Below are 22,934 nucleotides of genomic sequence, written 5' to 3'. Positions count from 1 at the left end.
ACAGCAGGCCTCGGGTCAGCGGTGGAGGCAGCACAGATATAATACAGACCTTCACAATGTTGGGTTCCATATTAGGTGCTACAACCCAAGAAAGAGATCTAGGTGTCATAGTGGATAACACATTGAAATCGTCGGTTCAGTGTGCTGCGGCAGTCAAAAAAGCAAACAGAATGTTGGGAATTATTAGAAAGGGATATGGTGAATAAAACGAAAATGTCATAATGCCTCTGTATCGCTCCAAGGTGAGCCCGCACCTTGAATACTGTGTACAATTCTGGTCGCCGCATCTCAAAAAAGATATAATTGCGATGGAGAAGGTACAGAGAAGGGCTACCAAAACGATAAGGGAATGGAACAACTCCCCTATGAGGAAAGACTAAAGAGGTTAGGACTTTCAGCTTGGAGAAGAGATGACTGAGGGGGGATATGATAGAGGTGTTTAAAATCATGAGAGGTCTAGAACGGGTAGATGGGAATTGGTTATTTACTCTTTTGGATAGTAGAAAGACTAGGGGGCACTCCATGAAGTTAGCATGGGGCACATTTAAAACTAATCGGAGAAAGTTCTTTATTACTCAATGCACAATTAAACTCTGGAATTTGTTACCAGAGGATGTGGTCAGTGCAGTTAGTATAGCTGTGTTTAAAAAAGGATTGGATAAGTTCTTGGAGGAGAAGTCCATTACCTGCTATAAGTTCACTTAGAGAATAGTCCTCTGCCATTAGCATGTAACATGGAATAGACTTAGTTTTTGGGTACTTGCCAGGTTCTTGTGGCCTGGATTGGACACGGTGGAAGAAGGATGCTGGGCTTGATGGATCCTTGGTCTGACCCAGTATGGCATTTTCTTATGTTCTTCAGATACTTGAAAGGTTTTAATGATGCACAATTGACAAACCTTTTCTGTTGGAAAGAAATCAGTAGAATTAGGGGTCAAGTAATGAAACTCCAGGGAGGACGACTCAGAACCAACATCAGGAAATATTTCTTCATTGAGAGGGTGGTGGATGCTTGGAATGCCCTTCTGGAAGAGGTGGTGAAGACAAAATACAATGAAAATATTTCAAAGGGGCAAGGGATAAACATTGTGGATCCCTAAAGGCTAGAAGATAGAAATGAAGAAAAGAGTGCATGGGGGGTAATTTGCTGGTGTGGGCGGTTACTACCCTTAACCAATAAGCCTTCATACTGTTGATGCAACTCCATTATTGCTCTCTGGCCGTAACGGCAGGGGGAAAAGAGGAAAAATGGAAATTAGATCTGGACAGCAACCAACAAGGACATTGAATTTTATGTACTGGGAAAACAAATAAGTATAGGAGTAACTTGTTGATGCAGCTGTTACTACCCTGATACTTGTGATGCAACTCCACTTTGTTCTGTGCTTCAGCGGCATGAGGTAAATGGGGAATTGGATTCAGACAGCAACCAGTAAGGCTCCTGACTTTGACAGATTGGGAAACTAAGTATGGGGGTGAGTGGGTATGGTGTGGCAGAAACAGGTGATCTATATGGCTCATCAGATGCTACCAAAAACCTTGGTTGGGCAGACTGGATGGACCATTAAGTCATTTTCTTGCCATCATCTCTGTGTTTCCCTTCCCACTCCAATCACTTCATGCATTACCATTCCTACCTGCTCAACTAGATTTATAAACTGCAGTTGTATGAAATCATGACCCTTGGTCATTAGGGCTCTCCAAGAATTTCAAATACCAGCTCCCTTCTAATCGCTCTTTATTCTGCAGTTAACATCTCCATTTCAATTATCCCTCCTAGCTCTGAGAATCACGCCTGCATTGATGTGCATTTGGGCTCTACCAAGCCCTAAGAACTACTCTCCATCTAACAGTGATTTCTTAATTAATACTGATTTATTTCCATCCTCCTCCGGAGGCAGTAGATAAGGGAAAATATTATGCCTTGGGGGTCAGCATTCAAATCAAATATATAAATTCATAATACATTTTCAGGACATGCTAAGTGGCCCAAAAAGATCCTGGAAAAGGTATTATTTGGGGACATGCATATTTTGGAAAGTGGATTTTATTAATTCTTCATGGAGCTCCTAGTTATGAAATACAATGTCAATATTCATTATGTCTGAAAAATGGTAACTCATCATATTGCCTATCTCAGACCTTGTGTTTTTAAAAGTTTGTCTCTTGGTGTTTGAGATAATGGGTCTGGCAATACGGAATGTGCAGGCCTCAAGTTCTTCTGCACATGATGGCTCCAGGCCCAGTCATGGAGCCCAGAATCTGCAAGCCAGCACTCTTATGAGCCCCTCAGTGATCCTGCTGCCCTCCTTATGTACAAACTTCCCGTTTAATAAGGAATCCCATGCCGGAGGCACGGCCACCGCGAAGCCTTATGAGCATGTGTGGGCTGACTGGCACCATCCCTTCGTGACATCCACCCCTGCCACCGGCAGGCAGAGCACAGTAATCGTTCACAGAAGGTGACAACACAGGCAGCACCGGGCCTGCACTAGTTAAAGGGTCCTAATGATGAGGTTTAGCCTCAGTCAGTTACTGTTGTGGATATGTCTGGCAGGTTGCATTCTCATCCTCTTCTCCGCCATCTTCTTGGCACCACAGGAAACAGGACAAGGCTGGGCTCAGGAAGTGAACTGGATGGATTCCCTCAGATGAAATGTATTCCTACCGTGATCCTGCAATGTTGCCTTAAACTTTAGAATCTCTGTTTAGCAATATGGACTTTTGGCTGCCTTGTTAGTCCACTCCAATGCACAGAAATAAATATTAACACAAAATATAGAAGGTGATACCTTTTAATTGTACTAACTTAAATACATGTCTCCACTAGCTTTGGAGAGTAATACTCTCTTCTACAGGTCAGTATTAGCTTTCAAAAGCTAGTCAAGAAAGGTATTGAGCAATATAGTGTTCATGTTATCATTCTGACAGGCCTTATCATGACTGATCACTCGCCCACAGCAAGGGAAGCTCTTTCTAAAAGTACCTGGGGGATGTTCAGCTATCAGATTGCTCTCTTGTTTCTCATTTCTGTGCAAGTGAAAGGGACAGATGCGCGCTGGGCAAGGAAAAATTTGCTTGCGGGCAATATTTAACATTAAAATACCAAATTTATTGCAAAGCGCCTGTAAATTCTCAAGTGCTTTTCAAATCATCTTTATTCACATCAAGAATGGCAGTTTTACATACTGTAATAAGAACTCCGCCCCAGGTACCTAGGCTAAAACCAAACTTCTAGCAATCACCAAAACAACAACAACAAAAAAAAATGTTGGCGCCGAGCTGAAATCAGCCCTGTTGCAGCCTTGTTCATTTTCCCCGCAGGCTCCAGAAGTGAAAAAGTGAATGGAAGAGGGACAGGGTGGAGGTGAAACGGGCTGCCCCGGATTTGGACATCCCCTGAATAGAATGCGGCTGGAGCGAGGACGGACGGAAGGAAGGGAGGAGAGCGCGAGAGATGAGTTGAGAAACTCTGCAAGCCCGAGATCCGCGAGCCGCCAGATGTTGGCCAGGCAAGCAGAGGAAGCTCTTACATTGGGGGCTGACGTCAGGGTCGCCGAGGCATCGAATTACAGGCCGGGGGCGGCGCCCAGCGTCCCCCAGCCCAGGCAGCAGCAGCAGCAGCAGGCGGGGCCCCCGCAGATTCCTCTCCTCCCTGCAGGAGCAGGCAGTCCCCGCCACCCCCACCCCTCCACTCACTCTCCCGGAGCCGGGGCACTTCCTTGCCGGCTGCCTCTCTTGCCCCGCCGCCCCATGGATCGCCCTCAGACCCAGCAGGTGGCCAGACGGTCCCTGAGCGTCAACCGGGGCTTCTTGAGAAGTTTCCCCGGCGTGCTGAGGCTGCTGCAGCTGCTCGTCGGCACGGGGCTCTGGATCACCATCGCCTCCAACAAGTACGAGGGCTCCAGCCACTTCGCCCTCTTCGTGGCCGTCTTCTTCTGGCTCCTGACCCTGGCTCTCTACTTCCTGACGCTCCTGGACAAACAGGACTGGGTGCCGGTCCTGGGCGGCGACCGGTGGCTCCTCACCAACATGCTGCACGACATCCTGGCCACCTGCCTGTACATTGTAGCCGCGGCATCTTGATTTCCAAGACGGAGCAATATAGCTATTGCAACATAGAGTCGTACAAGCTGTGGTGCCCCTACCTGGTTTACCTGCTGGCGTCTGTCTTTGCAGTGCTGGGCTCCCTCCTTTACCTGGTCTCCGCTCTCTATTTGTCTTTCAAGAAATGCCGAGGGAATGAAAGCATCATCTGAAAAGCTTTTTAAAAAATGACGTTGTGTCGTCCCCTCCCCCCCCCCCCCCAAGATAAAGCCAAAAAAAAAAAAAAAGCAAGACTTTTTCAAAACTTTTCTTCCTTACAGAAAAGGCGAAATTGCAAACAATTTTAAACACATTTTTCTTAAGGTGGAAACTTCAACACACACACACACACACACACACACACACAAAAGCCCAAAACCCCCAACTCTTCAAAACTACTACTCAGAGTCAGGTTTGTAACGTTTTCTTTTTTTTTTTTTTTTTTTTTACTGTTCATGCTGGGTAATTTTTGCATGCGTTTTTAAAGACTTTACGTTGTCCTTTTCCAAGCCGAGAAAGGAAATGGTGTTTTCAGCCCCTCCGAATGGCCTCCGAGCTTCTTTTTTTTTTTAATGCTGATCTTTGGTAGTTGCAATCAGGTTGCAAATACTCTCTCTGGTTTATTGAGCCCTGCTTTTGCCGTGTCTGTCCTCCTTCCCGTTTTTCCTTTTCTGTAACTGCTGTAAGCACTGAAAAAACTCACTTTCTTTCTATTAGGCCTAAGTATTATTGCACTAACCAGGCAGATGTCCTAGAACTGACCGAAAAAAAAATGGAAATAAAATAAAGGTAGCAAGAGGAAATATGGTATGAAGTAGGGACCATTGCCAGGAAATCTGCCCCTCCCCCCCCCCCCCAAAAAAAAAGCCAAAATCTATTAGAAGCCATACCGCTGACTAGTAGGGGAAAAACTAGAGGCTGCTGTAGAGTTTCCTGTTTCAGTGTGAAAGAAGAAATAAGAAAGAGAGAGTAACATTAATGAACAGACTAATTACAGATTATATGTGGCATTCTTAGAGTAAAACTCTCCAGTTAAGAAATCCTGCATGCCTGGATTTGTCAAAGGCAGATTGCTATTCCAGACTTTTGTTGCCCAGGCTCCTCCTTTCACCCCAAAAGACCAGAACTGCGATCTGTACAAGGCTGTCGAATATTGTAAGTGCCGGCCCAAACCAAGATGAATGCAGATGAGCGTGGACAGAGGGGGATTGGCTAATCTAATCTCTGGGGAGAGGGGCACTGGAGGAGGCAGCAGCTAAATGTGATCCCATCTCAGCTGGAAAAAGAGACAAGACCGTGCTTGATGATGGGCAAGGCTCAGTCCTTGCATTTTTCTCTCTCTCCTGTGTCCTTAGATTGTCTTTTGTAGCAGCAGTAGCAGCGCTTTCCTGACATTTAGAAGCTTAGTTATCTGCCATGCAGGTTCAGACTGGAAGCTCGCACGCTGATGCTGGAAAGTTAAATGCTCCCCGGCAGATTCCAAACGAGTAGACCCTTTCCTTGTAGCTCCCACCCAGGCACAGGTCTACTTGGCTAATAATTGTTTATGGACTTTTCCTCCAGGAACTTGTCCGAGCAGTGCCCATGCTTGGGATGACAGAATTGTGGGTCAGGATAACCTGCGCTCTGGGTCACCTGTGCTGGGACAGCTGGGAGAGTAAACTTCCCAGGCTGGTTGAATAAGTCAGTAACAGACTATAAACCAGGGGCGTCCCCGAGGGCCACCAATATTTCTTCATGGCATTGATTTGCACACAGTAATTCTAGTTTATGGTTAATTTATTTTGGGTATCCTGAAAAACAGGCTCCTGTGTGACCATCGAAGACTAAACTTTGATATCCTGGCTCTAAACTAGTTGATAGGTGAATTAGTAAGGGAAAAAAAAGACCCCCTAGGGGCTGATATCATAAACCGTGCATTAAAATTGTCTGCTGAAATCTATTTTATTTCTTTACAAAACGTATTACCCGCCATCTTACCAGACCTGTTCATGACAGATAACAAGATAAAAAACAATTAAATACACAATAAAATATTCAAAAAATAAATTATCGCTAGCATTTAAAATTGGCTAACTAAAACTTCACGAAATAATTGCGCCTAAATGCCTTCCTAAAACACTTATAATCTGCTAACTGCCGCAAAGTTGCAGGAAGGTCATTCCACAGAAATACAATGCACAATTTCTTAACATATGTGCTAAAAGAACCAAACTGATGGGAATTTACAAAAATTAAACTAAGCCAAAATATGCATAAAATATGATTTATGCACAGAAAACAGTTTGTGTGCACAGTGTCTTCTGCATATAAAGCATGATTTATGCACACAAACAAGTGTGCATAAAGCATTTTCTCTGAGTTTAAAACATGTTTTCTGCACAGGAAACTCGACTTGTGCACAAATTGTGCTTTATGTGCATATATTCCAAGTACAGGACTCCCTGTACTTGGAATGTCTGGGTTCAGTCCCAGAGACTAACAGTCTGAACAACTTTACTTTTCAGCAATAAGAAACCTGGCATTAAGCCTACGTGCCTCTGCATTGTGGAGTAATAGCTGGGGTTTAAATGGAGGAGCACTAATTTGTGCACACAGTTCTATACAAGCTTGTGCGCATATTTGTTTTGCACACAGAACTCTTCCTTTCTGCATTGGGAGTAGAGTCTGCACACAAAAAATGTGCATACCTTCGCAGGTGTATGCAGCTAGAGCACCTTATCACCCAGGCTCCAAGTGATGGTGTGGTGCTGGTTAGAAAGATTGGACAACTGTTAATTCTTAGGCACCAGCTACAGACGGTGCATTTATGGACAGGTCTCTCAATAGTTTTGGTTACAGCAATAGGTTACTGTAGGCTGGAATGTGTCTTTTCTTGAATCCTCTGTTTTCTGTTGATTCTGGGTTTCTGACAGGGTAAATCTGCTTTACCTTCACTCTGCGGCTCAGCCTGGTTCTGCTGACTGATGGCAGTTTTGTTTCTTTGAACTAGACATGGATTGTTTCAGTGCATGCAAAAATATTCATCACAGCCAGGCAGTGGGACAGGGTGGGCCACCGGGCCCATGGCCTGACCAAACGTTTGCCCCACACATCATCAGCAACTAGGAGATTGGGTGGTGAGGGAGCAGGGTAATTCATTCCTATCACTAACAAAAAATACAGAAGGGAAATCTTTGACATGTCAAAGGCACTGGCAGCTCGCTTCTCTCCTTATTTCCTGCTATCAGATTATTTCCTATCACTCACAGGCAGTGGGTACAAACTGGTCACAGAGTTTTCTTAAATTACAATGAAAACTAAGGAAATAAAGGCTAAACAGAAACCAGCAATCCCCCCCCCCTGAAAAAATAGGGTGATAGCAAAATTAAATCTAATCCATTGAGTTACTATGGCATGTAAATTACATATTCATGTATACGGTCTTCATTAGGAATGTGCATTTGTTTTGCTCGCTACCTGTGCATAACTTTACACCTATAAAACTGTATTTACACATAAAGTATGACTTTATGCATGTAAAAGCAAAGTTATATGCTTAAGGTAATGAAACAAATGGAAACAAAATTTTAAAACATGACAGAAAAAAAAAATGAAATGACCTAAAGAAAGTTTTGCTCATGCACATCCCTAATTATCATGACAGTTCAAGATTCAATGGCCACTATTTTACCCCCCCCCCCCCCCCCCAGAAATCCAGCTTATTATATCTTGTATTGGCATCCAGCCATAGACATTTATATTATATCTTTAAAGGCAGTAGACCACCTTTGTGATCCCAAACCTAGATGGGTCACCGTAAACAGTTGGCAATTTTTTCCCAGGGCTGTCCTGGTTGGCACCCATAGCAATGCCAGGCTCAGGCCCTTTGAAGTCTTGTAGCTGCCTCTTGGCCCATCTGAGGCCTTCTTCATGGCAGCCACACTTGTATGGCTCCTTAGATCATGCCATGAGAGTTGTACTGCAAACTATTTCTTTTACTCCGTCATCCGCTTCTAGGATTTCTGTCTGTCACTGCACTCAGTTAGTGTTTTCATTGCCTCTTCCTCTGACCCTGACGCTCATGAGTACCTTTGCCAGCCCTGCCCTGTATGACATCAGCAGCACCTGAAGTGCCCGATGGAAGTTGGACCTTCCTGCTTTCATTTCAGAACTGTTTAGCTTGTTTGGTTGGGTTTTTTGTTGTTTTTATCAAACAAGGCATCAGATAATTATCAAAATACTTGAGAAACCCTAAGGATTTTTATTTGTATTATTTCACTAATTAATCAAGTATTCTTGAAGCAATTCCAGCTCTTTGTAGTAACTGCAAGAAGAATCTGATGACGATTTCTGGCATGATGACTTTTTTTTTTCCACTTTAATTCAGTTTTTAACCTTGGTAAATAATAAATATCTGATTTTAAAGGTACGCATGATAATTGCTCCTCATAGGAGACCACTTAGGGTTGAACTCGATAAATGAATATTTACTTAGGTACGTTCTGAGATTTTGAATAGTGTAATCCGTTCCACTCCAGAAATTTCAGACTCCTTCGGTCTCATGGCACCAAATTGGATTCACCCACTGATTTATTTTGCCTTTCCTAACTTGTTTTTTTTTAATTGATTTGAAAAGATCTTAATTTGATTGTGGCCGATTTCACTAGATTTCTTGAACCAAAAATGTTTATGAAGTAATAAGCAGCCCCCAAGCCAGACGGCACGCCCTTCCCAGTTTCCTCATCTGCTCACCCATGCTTTTGTACTGTTCTGTGTCTGGGGTGTTGTTTACTGATCATTTATTTACCCCAGACCTTTACAGATGCTGCTTACACTCCTGCAGCTCGTTGGCTTCCCTCATTCAGCAGCCCGGATGTTCTTGGCTGCCCTCCACGCATGATTTGCCATTCCTAAGAAACCCGCAGATTCAGAACCAGCCATGGACCCCCCTCCAGTCACATTCAGGAATGCCGATTGCTTCATTCATGCCCTTCTCATGCTGGATGAGGAAGTTGTTAACGTCATGCCAATCTACAGGCACGGCAGACCTTCCAGGACCAGAACGTTCAGATCATTTTTAAACATCTTTTCTCATTCACAAGAAATCTGCCGTTTAATGAAAAGTGGTTCCACCTTAAGAAAATGAAAATAAGAGAATGGCTGTGGAGGTTGAGGACATCTGGCGCAGGAGAAGAAGGGGAGGGCTGACAGTGTGGATAGGAAATGACTAATAGTCAGTCTGCAAATTACATTATAGGACAAGGAGGAAGGCTTCAGCTTGTAACTGACTGTGTCATGGACTATGCTGATGTACAGAGTCACCCTTGTTCTTCCCTCGCTCTTACTGTGCTGGGAGAAAAGGCTCTTCCTTTAGATGAAGCCACCTGTTACTTCATTCGGTGACTGCCCGGCTGCCGCTTCTTACAGCACAGCCCTCTTGAGACAAAGGAGGGAATGTGAAAATATACTTCAGATGTACAGAGAGAGTCCAGAACATCTCACATAGCTTTTGGTGCCATGGCATAGATTATGCCTAATAGTTTCTGCTGTGGGCTTCTGGCATGAATCATGTCGTCTTGGGAATGCTGAGAAAGGTGAAACACCCAATTAATGGGATGCCATTCATTTTTATCCACGTCCACACACACACACGCAGAGAGGACGGGGGACGTGCGATGAAGATCAAGCCATGGCCCTTTTATATTATTCAGATACTTTAAGGAGTCTGCAAACAAGACAGTCAGACAGACAGACAGACAATCTTCTGTGTCTTGTTCAGCATCAATGCTTCAGTATTCTAGGAATGTGAAATTGAAAAAATGTTCAGACATCCTACTAACTGAGCGGAGAAGAGAAAGAGGAAAGCCTTGGTGGACGGCAGCAGCTTTATATAAAAACAGGGGGAAAAGCAATGTATTTAGGATTTCTTCTCTCTCTGCTGGAAGCTAGGGGTTATTTGGAAACTTGGCTCAGGAGAGCAAGATGCTGGCAAATGGGGCTTATTTTTTTCCAGTGTCCTTGGAATGACCTTCATGGGAGAACTGGCACACCATGTCCACCTCGCCCTTCTGCTACATTTTACAAAAGTACTCATGGAAGGAGGATGATTGGTCCATGGTGCATTAATCTTTGATGCCAAAAGCTAAAAGACTTTGAAAGTCATGTTACATTTTTCATCCAGAAATGTTGACACATGGAGTCCTTGGAATCTCACTGTGCAGAGCAAGTTTTTTTCAGAATCGTACGTTGACTTTTGATTCTAAATATATTTATTACAAGCCATTGCCTGAATTGTGAGGTAGCATGTACTGAGCTAGTAGTGGTTAACACGCAGCCCTGAGGATGGTCTGTGAACTGTGTGGTGGGTGAGACGTAGCCAGGTCAAAGACCAGACTGTTCAACTGCTGAGTAAAGCACATGCAAGTGAGACGAGAAGGCAGCCTTGTCGCCCTGACCCCTTTACTAAAACTATGGTGGTCAACACAACACAGCCAGGTTCAAAAGGACAACAGCTCCCATGGCAGTTAGTTGGACTGAGGTGTTGGGAGATAAAGAATATGATTCAGAAAATGCTCAAAAGTATGAGGTAAGATATCAATAGATTTTTACAGTAGGTACAGCCCTCTCAGTATTATATCATGTTTGAAAAGATAAAGGGAGCATAGCATTCGAAAGCCAGTCAGAAATGTATCGTTAGTTCCATAACAAGGTGTCACTGCAACTTGTTTATTAATTCATATCCATGTGGACTAACATGGCAACCACTCTGCTTCATCCAAGAGAAAAGGGGGAAACATATACCCAATTCACAAACCACTAATCTACAACTGTGGAAGATGGGTGTGATAAATGCCTACCTATTTAAAAAAAGAAAAGAACTAATCCACTGTAACAAAACCATATCTGTGTCTATACATGAACTGAGTGCTCATAAAGTTATATTCAGAATATTGCACCTATTAAAATCCAGGTTGCAACTTTTTAGCTCCTTAATCATAGACCCCCAGCACATAAATATCATACAAAAAAACCCCTAAAAATTCTAAAAAATAAAAAAAATCTAATTCTGAAAATAGATTTTAGAACTGCTACTCCAACATGACTATATTTTGGGCAAATTGCTCTGTCTCAAGGGGTTGAGGGTTCAAACAGTTTCCCACAGTTTCTCTGAATCTGATTCTGGAAGAGACAGGAACAGTGAAATTGGACCCTGGAATTGAGGAGGTCCCTATTCAGTCACTGTCCAAATAGCAAAGTTAGCTGGATAAACTTATCCAGCTAACTTTGGAGGTATATTCAATAGTGCTGTCACACTACTGAATCTAGCTGGCTATCTTAAAGATACATGGCTAATTTTATGACAGCTCTTTTGCCTAACCAGACTTAGGGCCTCATTTTCTAAAGTATCGCAGGCCTGCGATACTTTAGGGAATGAGAGGCGGGGGGCTGAAACGGGGGCAGGCCTGCGCCAGCTGGCAGCGATCGTACCGTCGCGGTGCGATCGCTGCCAGTTTCGCACCCAATAGCGCCACCATAGGAGGTGTAGCTATTGGGCGTGAACTCTGACGCGAAAAGGGCCTTACCTTTTCGTCGTCCGCGGCGTCTTCGCGAAGTCGGCCCCGGTGACGCCCCGACTCCTCCTCTTCTGGGGCCGACTCCGCCCCCATTTTGGTATCGCACGCGATAAGGGACATTCCGCGTGTGAAACGTCCCTTATCATGTGTGATCCGTTTAGAAAACAAGGCCCTTAGCTGGCTAAGGGGGTTATTTCATGAACGTTTATTGCATGCGTTAGGGCTTTTCGCGTGCAATAGGATGCAAATAAGCTGGAGGGGAGGAGTCAGCTGCGGCACCACTGCCAGTAATAATATGAGGGGCATTATCACCGGCAGTGATGCGCCGAATAGCACCACCTTTTACGGTGGCGCTATTTGTGTGAAAGGCTGCAGCCGGCCGCACCTCAGCTGGCAAAATAGTACCACTGCGGTGCAAACGGCTGCAGCCTTTCGCAGGCCTGCCCCCGCCCCCTTTTTCGCTGGATTCATCATTCTGTGAAGAATGATGAATCCAGCCCTAAGGTAGCTAGCTAACTTTGAATATCGGAGTTAGCTGGATAAATTAGCTGGCTGACTCATTTTCTCCTAGTTACAGCCCCGGAACGTTCTAAATCTAGCCGTCTAACTTCTAGCCGGTTAACTTATTAACCGGCTAGAATTTAGCTGGATAAGTGCACAAATTTTCATTTAGATGGATAACTTTTGAGTTATCCTGGCTAAATGCTTTTGAATATGGACCTCAGAGTTCTTCTAACAGCGTTCCCATTTATAAGCATTCTGTGTTCTGACACACGTTAATTTTTGTCATTGAATTCCAGGCTTTAAAGTTCCAGCAGCAGTCAGGCTGTCCCAAAACAGGTTGGTTTATTCTTATTTTCATAAAAGTTGATCTTCAGACACTGATACCTCCAGCCACACACACACACACACACACACACACATACATCCAAACAGAGCCAATACAATGGTATTAGGAGCCCCAGGCAAACCTTCAGCATTGTAGGTCTCCACCGATAATTAACTTTCAGGACCTTAGGCCTTTCCTGAGGTTTTTTTTTTTTTTTTAAATCTTTGTATTTATTAATGAGACAAACAGGAGCATAAAATAATAAAAAAAATAGCAGTCAGTAGCAATTGAAAAAATCTGCATATTCAGAGCTTCAGACTGACCTATTCTCACAACAATTTCCTGACAGAGATCTAGGAACATTTCAGTGAGTATCAAATTGGGGAGAGCTGACTTGCATAGCATTGCACAATTCAGCCATTCTTAAGAATCTGATAGTTAAACTCAACAATCACGATCACTCCACTGCTGCTCCTCACAGAATGATCCTGCAAACCGTAATTGGTCATCAAACTTTTTAATATTACACTTTGTTTCCTATATATATATATATATGTGTTTCAGAAATCATGTCACAGTGTCTGATGAATGTATCATCTGCGATCTTTGGGGGTAGACTGCAAATAAAATCAAGAAATACATAAATTAAAAGAAATCCATACCGCATTGATTAAAGGTAATCTCTGAAATAGCTGGTTGGGCTGAACTAGGATGTTTTCCCTTACTACTCACCATACAAAAAAAAATATTCTGAAATTGTGATGTTATCTCAAGGAACAGTGAGAAAAACCCCCTCCTGTACCAGACATTTTTTGAAGTAACAAGACCCTGAAAATAAGACACCCCCCCCCCCCCCAGAACGTAAATAGCAAAATTGCCATACCAAAGCAGCACTGTTGTTTTGCTGTGTCTGCAGTTGCTGAATGGCCAGGAGCAGCCATTCTACGCAACCACCTGGTTTCCCTAATGGTTAACCTGGCCCTGCACCTCAGGTGATTCTATGTTATGGTTTTTAGCGGTCTTTCCCTTCCTCAGATGTAATTATCAGAATTGACAACATTTTTATATAATAAAGTGTTAAAGTGACTGCCCCCAAGATGCAAGCATTTTAAAAGTGAAAGCACAGACCCACATTTAAAATGTTACCTTAAATCCATCCATATATAGTTCTGAGAAACTCCGTGGAGTCTCATAAAATATTTGCACCTGTGTAGATGATTTGCCAAGTTTTGCTGTGATCAGAGATTGATAGTCTTCTTTAAAGATCACACAACAATCAGCTTTTAGCTGTGCGGTATCAGTTCTTTGGAGCAAACTCTCCTCGGAAATCCAAACTGAGAATAATTATCTCCAGTTTCAGAAAAAAGTTCAGGGAATTGCTTGATGATCAAGCATTTTGGTTTATGATAAATTATTGTTACACATTTCCGTGGATCTAGTTCGGATTTTCCCTTGAGACACCCAAACAAATCCAATGGCTTTCTGTGGCGTATCTGGGAGAAAATCCGAAATTTCTGGTAAGTTTCAACCAGGCTGAAATCCTGTCCATTCAAGTTTGACTCTGAATTCTTTGCTTGATCTAAATTGTGCTAATATTCTTAATATTATAATAAGAAGCATTACAATTAGATACAACATTAATACAGTTCTTATTGTCTCTCTTCTTACTGATTTGATCATTGGTAACATCTCTTGTTCAGTTACCTGCTTTCTTCTATGAGTTTCCATGTGCTTAATATCACAGCCTCTATTTCTAAACTTTGGACTAAACTGGTTGTTTCTTCCAGTGTGGAATGTGGATGTGGAGCCACCGCTTGCTTCACACACCTCAGGCTGCTTCCTAGATCATTGCGCCTCGATTCCATGGACTCTGGAGCAGAATACAGCGGACTGGACTATCATAAGGCGGCAGCTGAGGAAGCAGGGCCAAGGAGGTTGAGCATGCTGTGGATTCAGTGCTCAGACATACTCCATGAGCTGCACTTCCTGGCTGAATTACTGGACATTGCCCTGAGATTAATTCTGTACCCTGTCAATGCCCTCCTGTGCCCGGTGAAAGCTACAGTATCATTTCAAGCAACCTGTTTCTGTGCTCTGCAAAAACCGATCATCTGATAGTACTATAACTTAGCAAGAAGTAACGGTTCTTTAAACCTATTTAGGAAAGACATTATGTCAATGGGGTGGATAAGAAAAATTGGATACGTATCTTTTCTAAAGAAAATAATATGGAAAAGGTGAAGCGAATGGTCTGTCTCCAAATAAATTCCGATTAAGACCCCGCTGGTGAAACTGGATAAAGGCTGGGCCACTGAAAGTGGCAGAGTGTCTTTCATACTGTGTGAGAACTCATTCTCTGTGGGGTAGGACTGAAGGAAGTTAACAGAGCAGTTGAGAGGTGAGAGACTGGATTAATATACAGAAAGAGCTGGTGTATAATGTCTTTTTTTTTTAAAATGGAATATAATTTTTGTAAATAAATATTTAAATAATTAAGATAAGAACTATCACGCTCAAGGTCAGATTTCCCATTAGGTAGAGTAGGCAGCTGCCTAGGGTTGGCATGCCTCCTTAAAGGTGTGATTCTGAGGTAAGCAAGATTTCCCAGTGGAAAGCAAAGGTTGATCATGGAGCATCTTTGGAAGGAAGGTCCCCCAAACTCACCCTATTGCCATAACTTCAGAGGGGCACATTTCCCACCCACTACTCCTCACTTCTCCTGTGCCTAGGCACTGGTCATGCTGGGTCAACCCAGTAATCCATCGTACCCAGCATAATGTCTCCCTCTCACATCAGATGGTCTTTTGAAGATAGGAAGAATCCCTTCGTGGAACCTGAACTGTGACTGTGAGCACTCTCTTACCTTGCAGAGATATAGTTTACAGTTTTCTGTGTTACTTCTTTTTATTTTAGTTTGTTATATTTTGGCATGGCTTGCCTTCTACTATACCCGACTTTCCAGCTCAATCAGATCCTGCCCTGAACTCACTTGCTGCCTTTAATGATAGGGGAAGGGCAGGAGCTCTACCTGAGGAACCATGAGCTATTCCTGATTAAATTGTCACCCTTTTCTGTCTATAATGCAGTCATCACAGTGATGTCCTCAGTAAAGGGCCACAGATTGCCCCTCTCTTCAGAAAGCAGTACATATGCACCTTAGATCACACTAAAGGTTTTGTTGTTATCTGATCACTGACATTCCATGTTCCCCCAGTGGCTGTGAATGTTATCTCTGCAGCATCCCTAGAGCCATGAACAGAAATCCAGAATCAAATCCAGGTTTCCTGCATTGCAGCACAGGCCTCTACTAGTGGCCCATCAGGCTAGCCACTGTGAGCCAATTCATCAACATCTTTTCCTATAAAACGCAGAATGGGAAAAAATGTAGTGAATTGTCCATTATATTGAACAATACATGGACATTTGATATTGTAATATGTTATAACAGATGCCCTGTGTTGCTTGATAGCGTGGTTACTTTATTCAGGTCTGGTGCATAGCAATACCAAAGATCATAGGAATAATAGACATTTTATGTCTGTGGTTCCTAAGCACTTTTTTGTTTCAAGGAGACCCTGGCAATCTTGTACTGGGCGTATTGGCCACCTCTTGAGATTCATGCAGCTAGGATGTAAGTGTTCTACTATTTTACTCTTTAATATATAACCAAAAGGCTTTTGTCTTAATCTGACATTCCAGATCAACAAATTTTAAAATAAAATAAATATTGGCTGACACCTGCATGTGGTTCATAAAGACATGAAAGCTGTTGCATATATTGTTCATGGACCTAACAGACGTGCATGTTTTTCATTAATTGTATATTGCTTTTATGTTGTATGATGGATGAATTTTCAAAAGGAGTTACAAATGTAAATGCAACATACATCTTAGCAATTTTCAAAAAAAATACACCTAACACAGGTAAAACATTTTGACAATTCAATGGCATATACTGTAGAAAGTTTCAAAATCCCACTTACATGGTGTAGCAACATGCCTAAATCTGGTCCACAAGGGGGCACTGTCTTCAGCTGGATTCTATGAAGGAGATTTAGGACAACTAATGGGTTTGGCATTGTAGGGGTATTGGGGGGGGGGGGGGGGGGAGAGTCAGTCTGTCATATCCTGAGCTATTTCCTTTACTAAAGCCCTGGGATGTGCCTTTAATAATGGCTCCCTCTCTGGTCACTTATCCCTCCAGTGACTAATTCCCCTTCTCCCAAAGCTTAAAAACACTATCACTCTAACCGCTTTACTAATTCCTGGGTTCTTCCCAGTCATCACAAAGCCACTCAAGTACATATTAGGACATAACTTTATTTCCCTGTCTTTCAATTACATAACAGGTTTAAGAATTCATCCCAACACTTCACGGAGTTTAGGAAATTCCCATTAACTTCAAGGCTGGGTTTACTATCCGTTAGAGCAGTGGTCCCCAACCCTGTCCTGGGGGCCCACCAGCCAGTTGGGTTTTCAAGATATCCACAATGAATATGCATGAGAGAAAATTTGCATCCACTGCCTCCATAACATGCAAATTTTCTCTCATGCATATTCATTGTGGATATCTTGAAAACCCGACTGGCTGGTGGGCCCCAAGGCAGGGTTGGGGACTACTGCGTTAGAGCATGAGACAGTGTTGCCAGCTGAAAGAAGCATTTAAATTGTTACAGACAGATTCCATTAATCTTGAATAACTGCATTCACAGATTAAGGTTCCACAAACACATATCCTACTATAGGCTCAGTCCAGTGTACATATTTCATTCTAATGGTCATCTAGTGAACAATACTGTGTAAACTGCAAACCTTCTAAAAGCAACACAGGACTCTTGAAACTAAATCTAACACACAGATCTCCTCCTAACTGTCAGGCCGATGCAATATGGGCGCTCAATGCTGAGCACCTGCCACTTCTCCTGGGCGCGTGATCCAATATTTAAATGAGGGGCCATGCTAAAAAGGAGGCGCTAGGGAAAACTGTGCATCCCTAGTGCCTCCTTGGCATCAGGTGCCCAGTGCAGGTTAGGAAATCGGGCGCTCAATACGAACGTCAATTTTCTTCCACTACCAGCACAATATACACTCACAAGATACATGGCCTAGACTGTGTATCTTGTGTGTCTATATTGGGTGCCCTGACTTTTTTTTTTTTTTTTTTTTTAAAGACCTTTTATTTTTTTACCCGTATCTGCCTTCTGTGGTTCCTTCTACTTAGAATCCCAACAATACTAAGAGGAGGAATCACAGAAAGCAGAATTGTTTGTTTTTTCCAATGGGCTGGCGTAAAATTTGCCGCATTGTAATGGGTGTATTGGCTGCGTGGGAAATTTTTTGAATTGCAGGAATTAGCTAATAGCCTCATCTACATGTACTTTACATGTGATGAGCGCTATTAGCTTTGCGGTGGTTTAGACACATGTTTTGGACACACTAATCCCCATATTGCATTGGGGGTTATGGGCACATACCCAGAACCCACATCCAGTCATGTATAAATCCATGCATTCAGCTGAGCGCACTATATTGCATCGGCCTGAATATTAGTTATTATCCCTCTTCAACAGTAATTTTAAGCTATTATATAGTTGCTCCTAGTAAAAAGCTAAGAAAGCACCATGAGCTGCAGGTACTTTAGTTAGCACATCCAATCTTCCAACATGCTGCTTCATCTGATAGGCTACCACTTAGGGAAGTTCAGTTAACTGCAACCTTCTGCAGCAGTTCACTGGAACTAAACATACAGTTTCTTTTAGTAAACCACTCTTCAACAAGTCCCTGATAGTTTCAAACACTCTGGAGCAGTACTCTAGGACTAAAACATTTTTTTCTGGCAAGAAAAACCTTAACAATAATCTAATTAGCTGCAACCAGTCTATAGCTGTGCTTGTGAACCAAACCAAACTTCCTTTAGGGACAATTACTCACAAATAAACCCAGGATCAATGTCAGTGCTTTCCACACTAAATACTATTATCTTTTTGGGGAGCTTGTTTCCACTTTAGAAACCCTGCTGTTATACTTTCTCTCTTGGGTTCAAGGAGGAACTTTTACAGCTAAAACATTTCTCAAACAAGCCTCCTTGTTCCCCTTTTTAATGAGAGTTTAAATCCTTACAGGGTCACAGTATAACAATTCCCACATTCGTAAGTTTCTCAACGCTGTACAGCTAAACTTCAGTCTCCCTGTTCTTTTCCTTTCAGAATAGGTGTTTAACAGACTTGTATAGCATTCACTGGTTTTTCCCTAATGTTAAACCTCAGTAGTTTAAAGTAGAACAGTCTCTTCCTGATTAGTCATAGCATTAGCTTAACTTTTAGTAATGGTTTGTCCAGTCCGTCTCAGAGTCCTCCAAATCCTCCTCCATCTCTTCCATAACAGGGCTGGAAATGCTGCTTGCTGCCTCAGTGCTACTGTAGACACCTCTTATACAACAGAAGCAGCTGTGTGACTAGCCACACACAATGCTCATTCTTGCTTGCTCTCAATCAGCCAAAGTTAATGGGTAAGGAACTCTGGGGGATGTAGCCCTAAACCAGAGTGATTTCAGTTTCTCAGCTCTTTTATTGTCAGACAAAGCAAACAAATACTGACTTTTAAAGGCGCAGTTGCTTTTCTATGCAGGAACTGCTACTAAATCATCACATGTTGGTAGCATCAACCCAGTTTTAAGCATGTAAATGCTTTCGAAATCAGGCACGTGTGAGTTCTTTTCAAAATTAGGCAATTTATAAATTCAAATATGTCATACATGTGGGGTAGATATTCAAAATCCATTGAGGTGGATAATTCACAAGTTATTCAAAAGAATATCTGGTTATGTTTAAAGTTATTCGGCTATGGTTAGTCGGATAACTTTAATCGGGGACATTCAGTGGGACGTTTCTCCCACTGAATATCCAGGACAAGTTATCCGGCTGACATTAGCTGGATACCTTGTACACTAAATGGCCAATTGAATATTGGCCTTGTGGTTCCTGGGAATGCTGACCCCCATTTGCTTGTTATTCCTTTCTGCATATGGTTCACAAAGAACATTATAATCCAACAAACTTGCAGGAGATGAAATCAGCACTCCAGAAATTATCCACACAATAGAAAGAGGAGATGCAGAATAGATATACAGTCCCAAAGACTTGGTTAATAATAAAGTAATTTTTTCTTTTATTTTTCTGTGAGTTCAAAGAGGCTCATCCCAAGCTCACTACAATATGAAACAGTCCTCAACAAGGACGATTAGCTAAGTGGTTGAAATTATACACTTTACACTTTACTAGTACCTCCCGACGCAGCTTTGGGCGAAGGTCCGTGTTGGGTGACCTTGTTGAGGACCGTCAGCATCAGACATCAGCAGGGAGCTGTCCTCCTGTTTCCCGCACTGGCCCCTTTAAATCAGAAGCCCTGACGCACGCGCCTGCCTAGGGGGCAGGGCCAGCCGCGGATCGGCAGCGGCGCCTCCCTCGCTGGGAGAAGGCCGCGTTTCAGGCCTGGGTGGCCGAGGAGGAGCTCCTGCGGCCGGACCAGGCCACATGGTGAGTGAAGGTCCCGGGGCACGGGACAGCAACACCCCCTCCTCAGATAAAACTCCATTTACTACTGCCCTTTGTCGCCTGCCACTCAGCCCTTTTCTAGCCCAGTCAGTCACTCTAGGATCCATACCAATAGCGCACAATTTATTTATAAGTCTTCTGCGTGGAACTGTGTCAAAGGCCTTGCTGAAATCCAAGTACACTATGTCTAGCGTTCTCCCTCTGGTCACCCAATCAAAGAAATTGATTAGATTTGTCTGACAAGATTTGCTTCTGGTAAAACCATGCTGCCTCGGATCTTGCAATTCATTGGATTCCAAAAATTGCATTATCTTCTGTTTTAGCAATGATTCCATTAATGTGCTCACCTCAGAGGTCAGACTGACTGATCTGCAGTTCCCAGTCTCCTCCTTACTTCCACTTTTATGAATAGGAAGAACCTCCAACCTTTTCCAGTTCTCCAGAACTACTCCCGACTCTAAAGAAGCATTGAAAAGGTCAACCAGGGGCGCTGCCAGGACATCTCTAAGTTCCCTTAGTACCCTCAGTTGTATCCCATCTGGTGCCATCGCCTTATCTACTTTAAGATTAGTTAGCTCCTCATGAACACACTGTTCTGATAATCACTTGAGGTTTACCTCACTTCTAATCTTTTTTTGTTTTTGCTGTATGTGGTCCTGCTCCAGGCCCTTCCACTTGAACACTGAACAGAAATATTTGTAAGCAATTTTGCTTTTTCCTCATCAGTCTCTACATGTTCCTCCCCTTCACCTTTGAGTCTCACAATGCCACTTTTGCTCTTTCTTCTATCACTAACATATCTAAAAAAAAAAAAGAAAAAGTCTTGTCCTCTTGTTTTACTGTATTTGCTATTTTTTCTTCTATTTGAATTTTTGCATTCCTGACTACCTTCCAAACTTCTCTTAATTTTTCCAGATATTGACACCTGTCTTCTTCTTTCTAGAATCTTTTGTAGTTTATGAATGCTAATCTTCCATTAGGTTTCATCCACTAGGCCTTTGCAGCTGAAATAGCCTAATTATCTTCTTATATCACCCGAATTTTAAGAGGCTCGCATGTGTAAAATCCAGGGGTTGCAGGTGCAGAGCGCATTTTAGAAATAGCCCAGCCACACGTGTAAACCCTGATACGTGCAGAAGTGCCAGGCTATGGAAAAGGGGTGGGCCGGCTGGGACAGCGGCCATTAGGCCCTGTCGCGGGGAAGCACACGCTGGCAGCTAGCCGGCGTGTGGAACTTTCTTCATCTATTCAGATGAAATAAGTTTCGAAATTAAAAAAATAAAAGTAGAGAAAGAGGTTTTAGGGGTCAGGGAGGAGAGGAGAGGGGGGAAAAGGGAGGCAGAATAGGAAGGAGTAGTGGAACGTTCCCTCCCAGTCCGCTCCTTATTGGGAACCGCGTGCACATGGACGCACACATGCTTGTTTGAAAATCGTGCCCTTTAAGAATAGCAGGATGTTGTTTCCTCCTGGCATGCAAAACATTTATAAAAGAATATGGATGTCAGATACTAACTAGGAACTCCAGTAGATATTGTGCAGGAAAAACTATATACTCCCATATAATCATCATGGATATTGCCACATTATACAATTGTATATCTGTAAGAAACAATGTTCCCTGTCCTTTCTCTCATCCTAAGGTTAATTCTGAGTAGAAAACCCAGACAAATTTTGTAACTAGTCTTTTGTTGAGAACCCTATGGTTTCCTATTGAGAGGAATGCCCCATTATCACAGGGGAAACAGAGGTAGTATTATTGTGGCTTTTAGCTCCCCCATGTGGGAGTATATATGGCAGAGTCCCCAGAGTATATAAACCTATATTACCATTTTATGGTGTAGACGCTTTAATTACACCTGATGCGGCAGCATTGTCCTTATGCTGGCTCCTGTTTTGTTTGTTTTAGGGAAGAACCATTGGGCCTCTAAGAATGAGGTCTGTGTATAAAAAAAGGAGGAGGAGTGTCTTTGCCTAATTTTAAGATGTCTTTTTGGAACCCTTCGGTTTCAGAGAAAGAAGTTGATCCACCCTTCCTCTCTCTCTATTTTGCTTTACCCCCTTTTCAAAAGGTTTTATTTTTCCAATATGGGCGAGTGCCCTAGGACCCCAGGCAGGAGTTCAGCGTGTTTGCATCTCTAAAGGGAGCGGCATTTCTCTTCCAGAGAGAACCAATGGACTGGGAGGATGTTTTCACCGGAAGATGTCGTTTTCCTGTGATAGAAGGGGCATAGCCTGCGCGCGGAGGAGTGAGAACCACCTCGTTTCTGAAAGCACGAATCCTTCAGTTTGCCAACTCGTGCTCTGTCTCCCCCATCTGTGTCTGATTGAGCTGGATGAGCTGCCAGCTGCTGAGCGCGCGCCAAAGGGAAGATCGCAGGGGCCCTTCAGGGGCTCAGTGCACCCAGTGTACAAGGGAAGAATGGATGTACTGTGTGCAGCCTGCTGTAACGGTTCATGGCGAGGAGAGGGGAAGGACCCCTGAAACAAACGTCTCTTTTTCTTTTCCCTGTGCAGACTGACGGCTTGAAGCACGGTGCTGTCGGAAGCTGGATGTTAGAAAGTTTTTTTCACTTCTGGAAGGGAAGCGATAGGACCGGGAATGGGTATAAGAGCTGAGGCACCGGGTGTGTGTGTGTTGGAGAGGGAAGGAATCAATGTGACTGCAGGGTCATGGTTTTCCGCAAGCCAGAAAACAAGTATCATTTTCTTTCCCATCTTGTGAATCATTCTTTATTTTCTGGCAGCTCTGCTGCGATGACAACTGATGAGTTAAAAAAAAATAAAAATCCAGAAACCCTGCCTGAAGTGAGAGAAAGGGCTACAACGTGGAAAGAAGATGAGCCATTAAAGGCAAGATGGCCTCATAGCCCTACTATTTAAGTCACAGAAGCACAGTACATTTATTACGAC

The 22,934-nt window shown here is 43.1% G+C and overlaps 1 protein-coding gene across 1 annotated transcript; it reads left to right on the top strand.

The window, feature by feature from the left end:
- Nucleotides 1–3,493: 3,493 nt before the first annotated feature.
- On the top strand, nt 3,494–16,208 carry MARVELD1 (MARVEL domain containing 1). Its single transcript, XM_029610143.1, is given in 4 exon segments — nt 3,494–4,063; nt 4,066–4,498; nt 12,443–12,482; nt 14,259–16,208. Coding segments are annotated over 2 exon segments (756 nt in total). The 5' UTR covers nt 3,494–3,501; the 3' UTR covers nt 4,260–4,498; nt 12,443–12,482; nt 14,259–16,208.
- The last annotated feature ends 6,726 nt before the right edge of the window (nt 16,209–22,934 follow it).

The sequence above is a fragment of the Rhinatrema bivittatum genome, chromosome 7 (assembly GCF_901001135.1).
Source record: "Rhinatrema bivittatum chromosome 7, aRhiBiv1.1, whole genome shotgun sequence".
In the NCBI taxonomy this organism is placed as follows: domain Eukaryota; kingdom Metazoa; phylum Chordata; class Amphibia; order Gymnophiona; family Rhinatrematidae; genus Rhinatrema; species Rhinatrema bivittatum.
The sequence above is the reverse complement of the archived record's forward strand: the minus strand, read 5'-3'. Positions and strand labels throughout refer to the sequence as shown.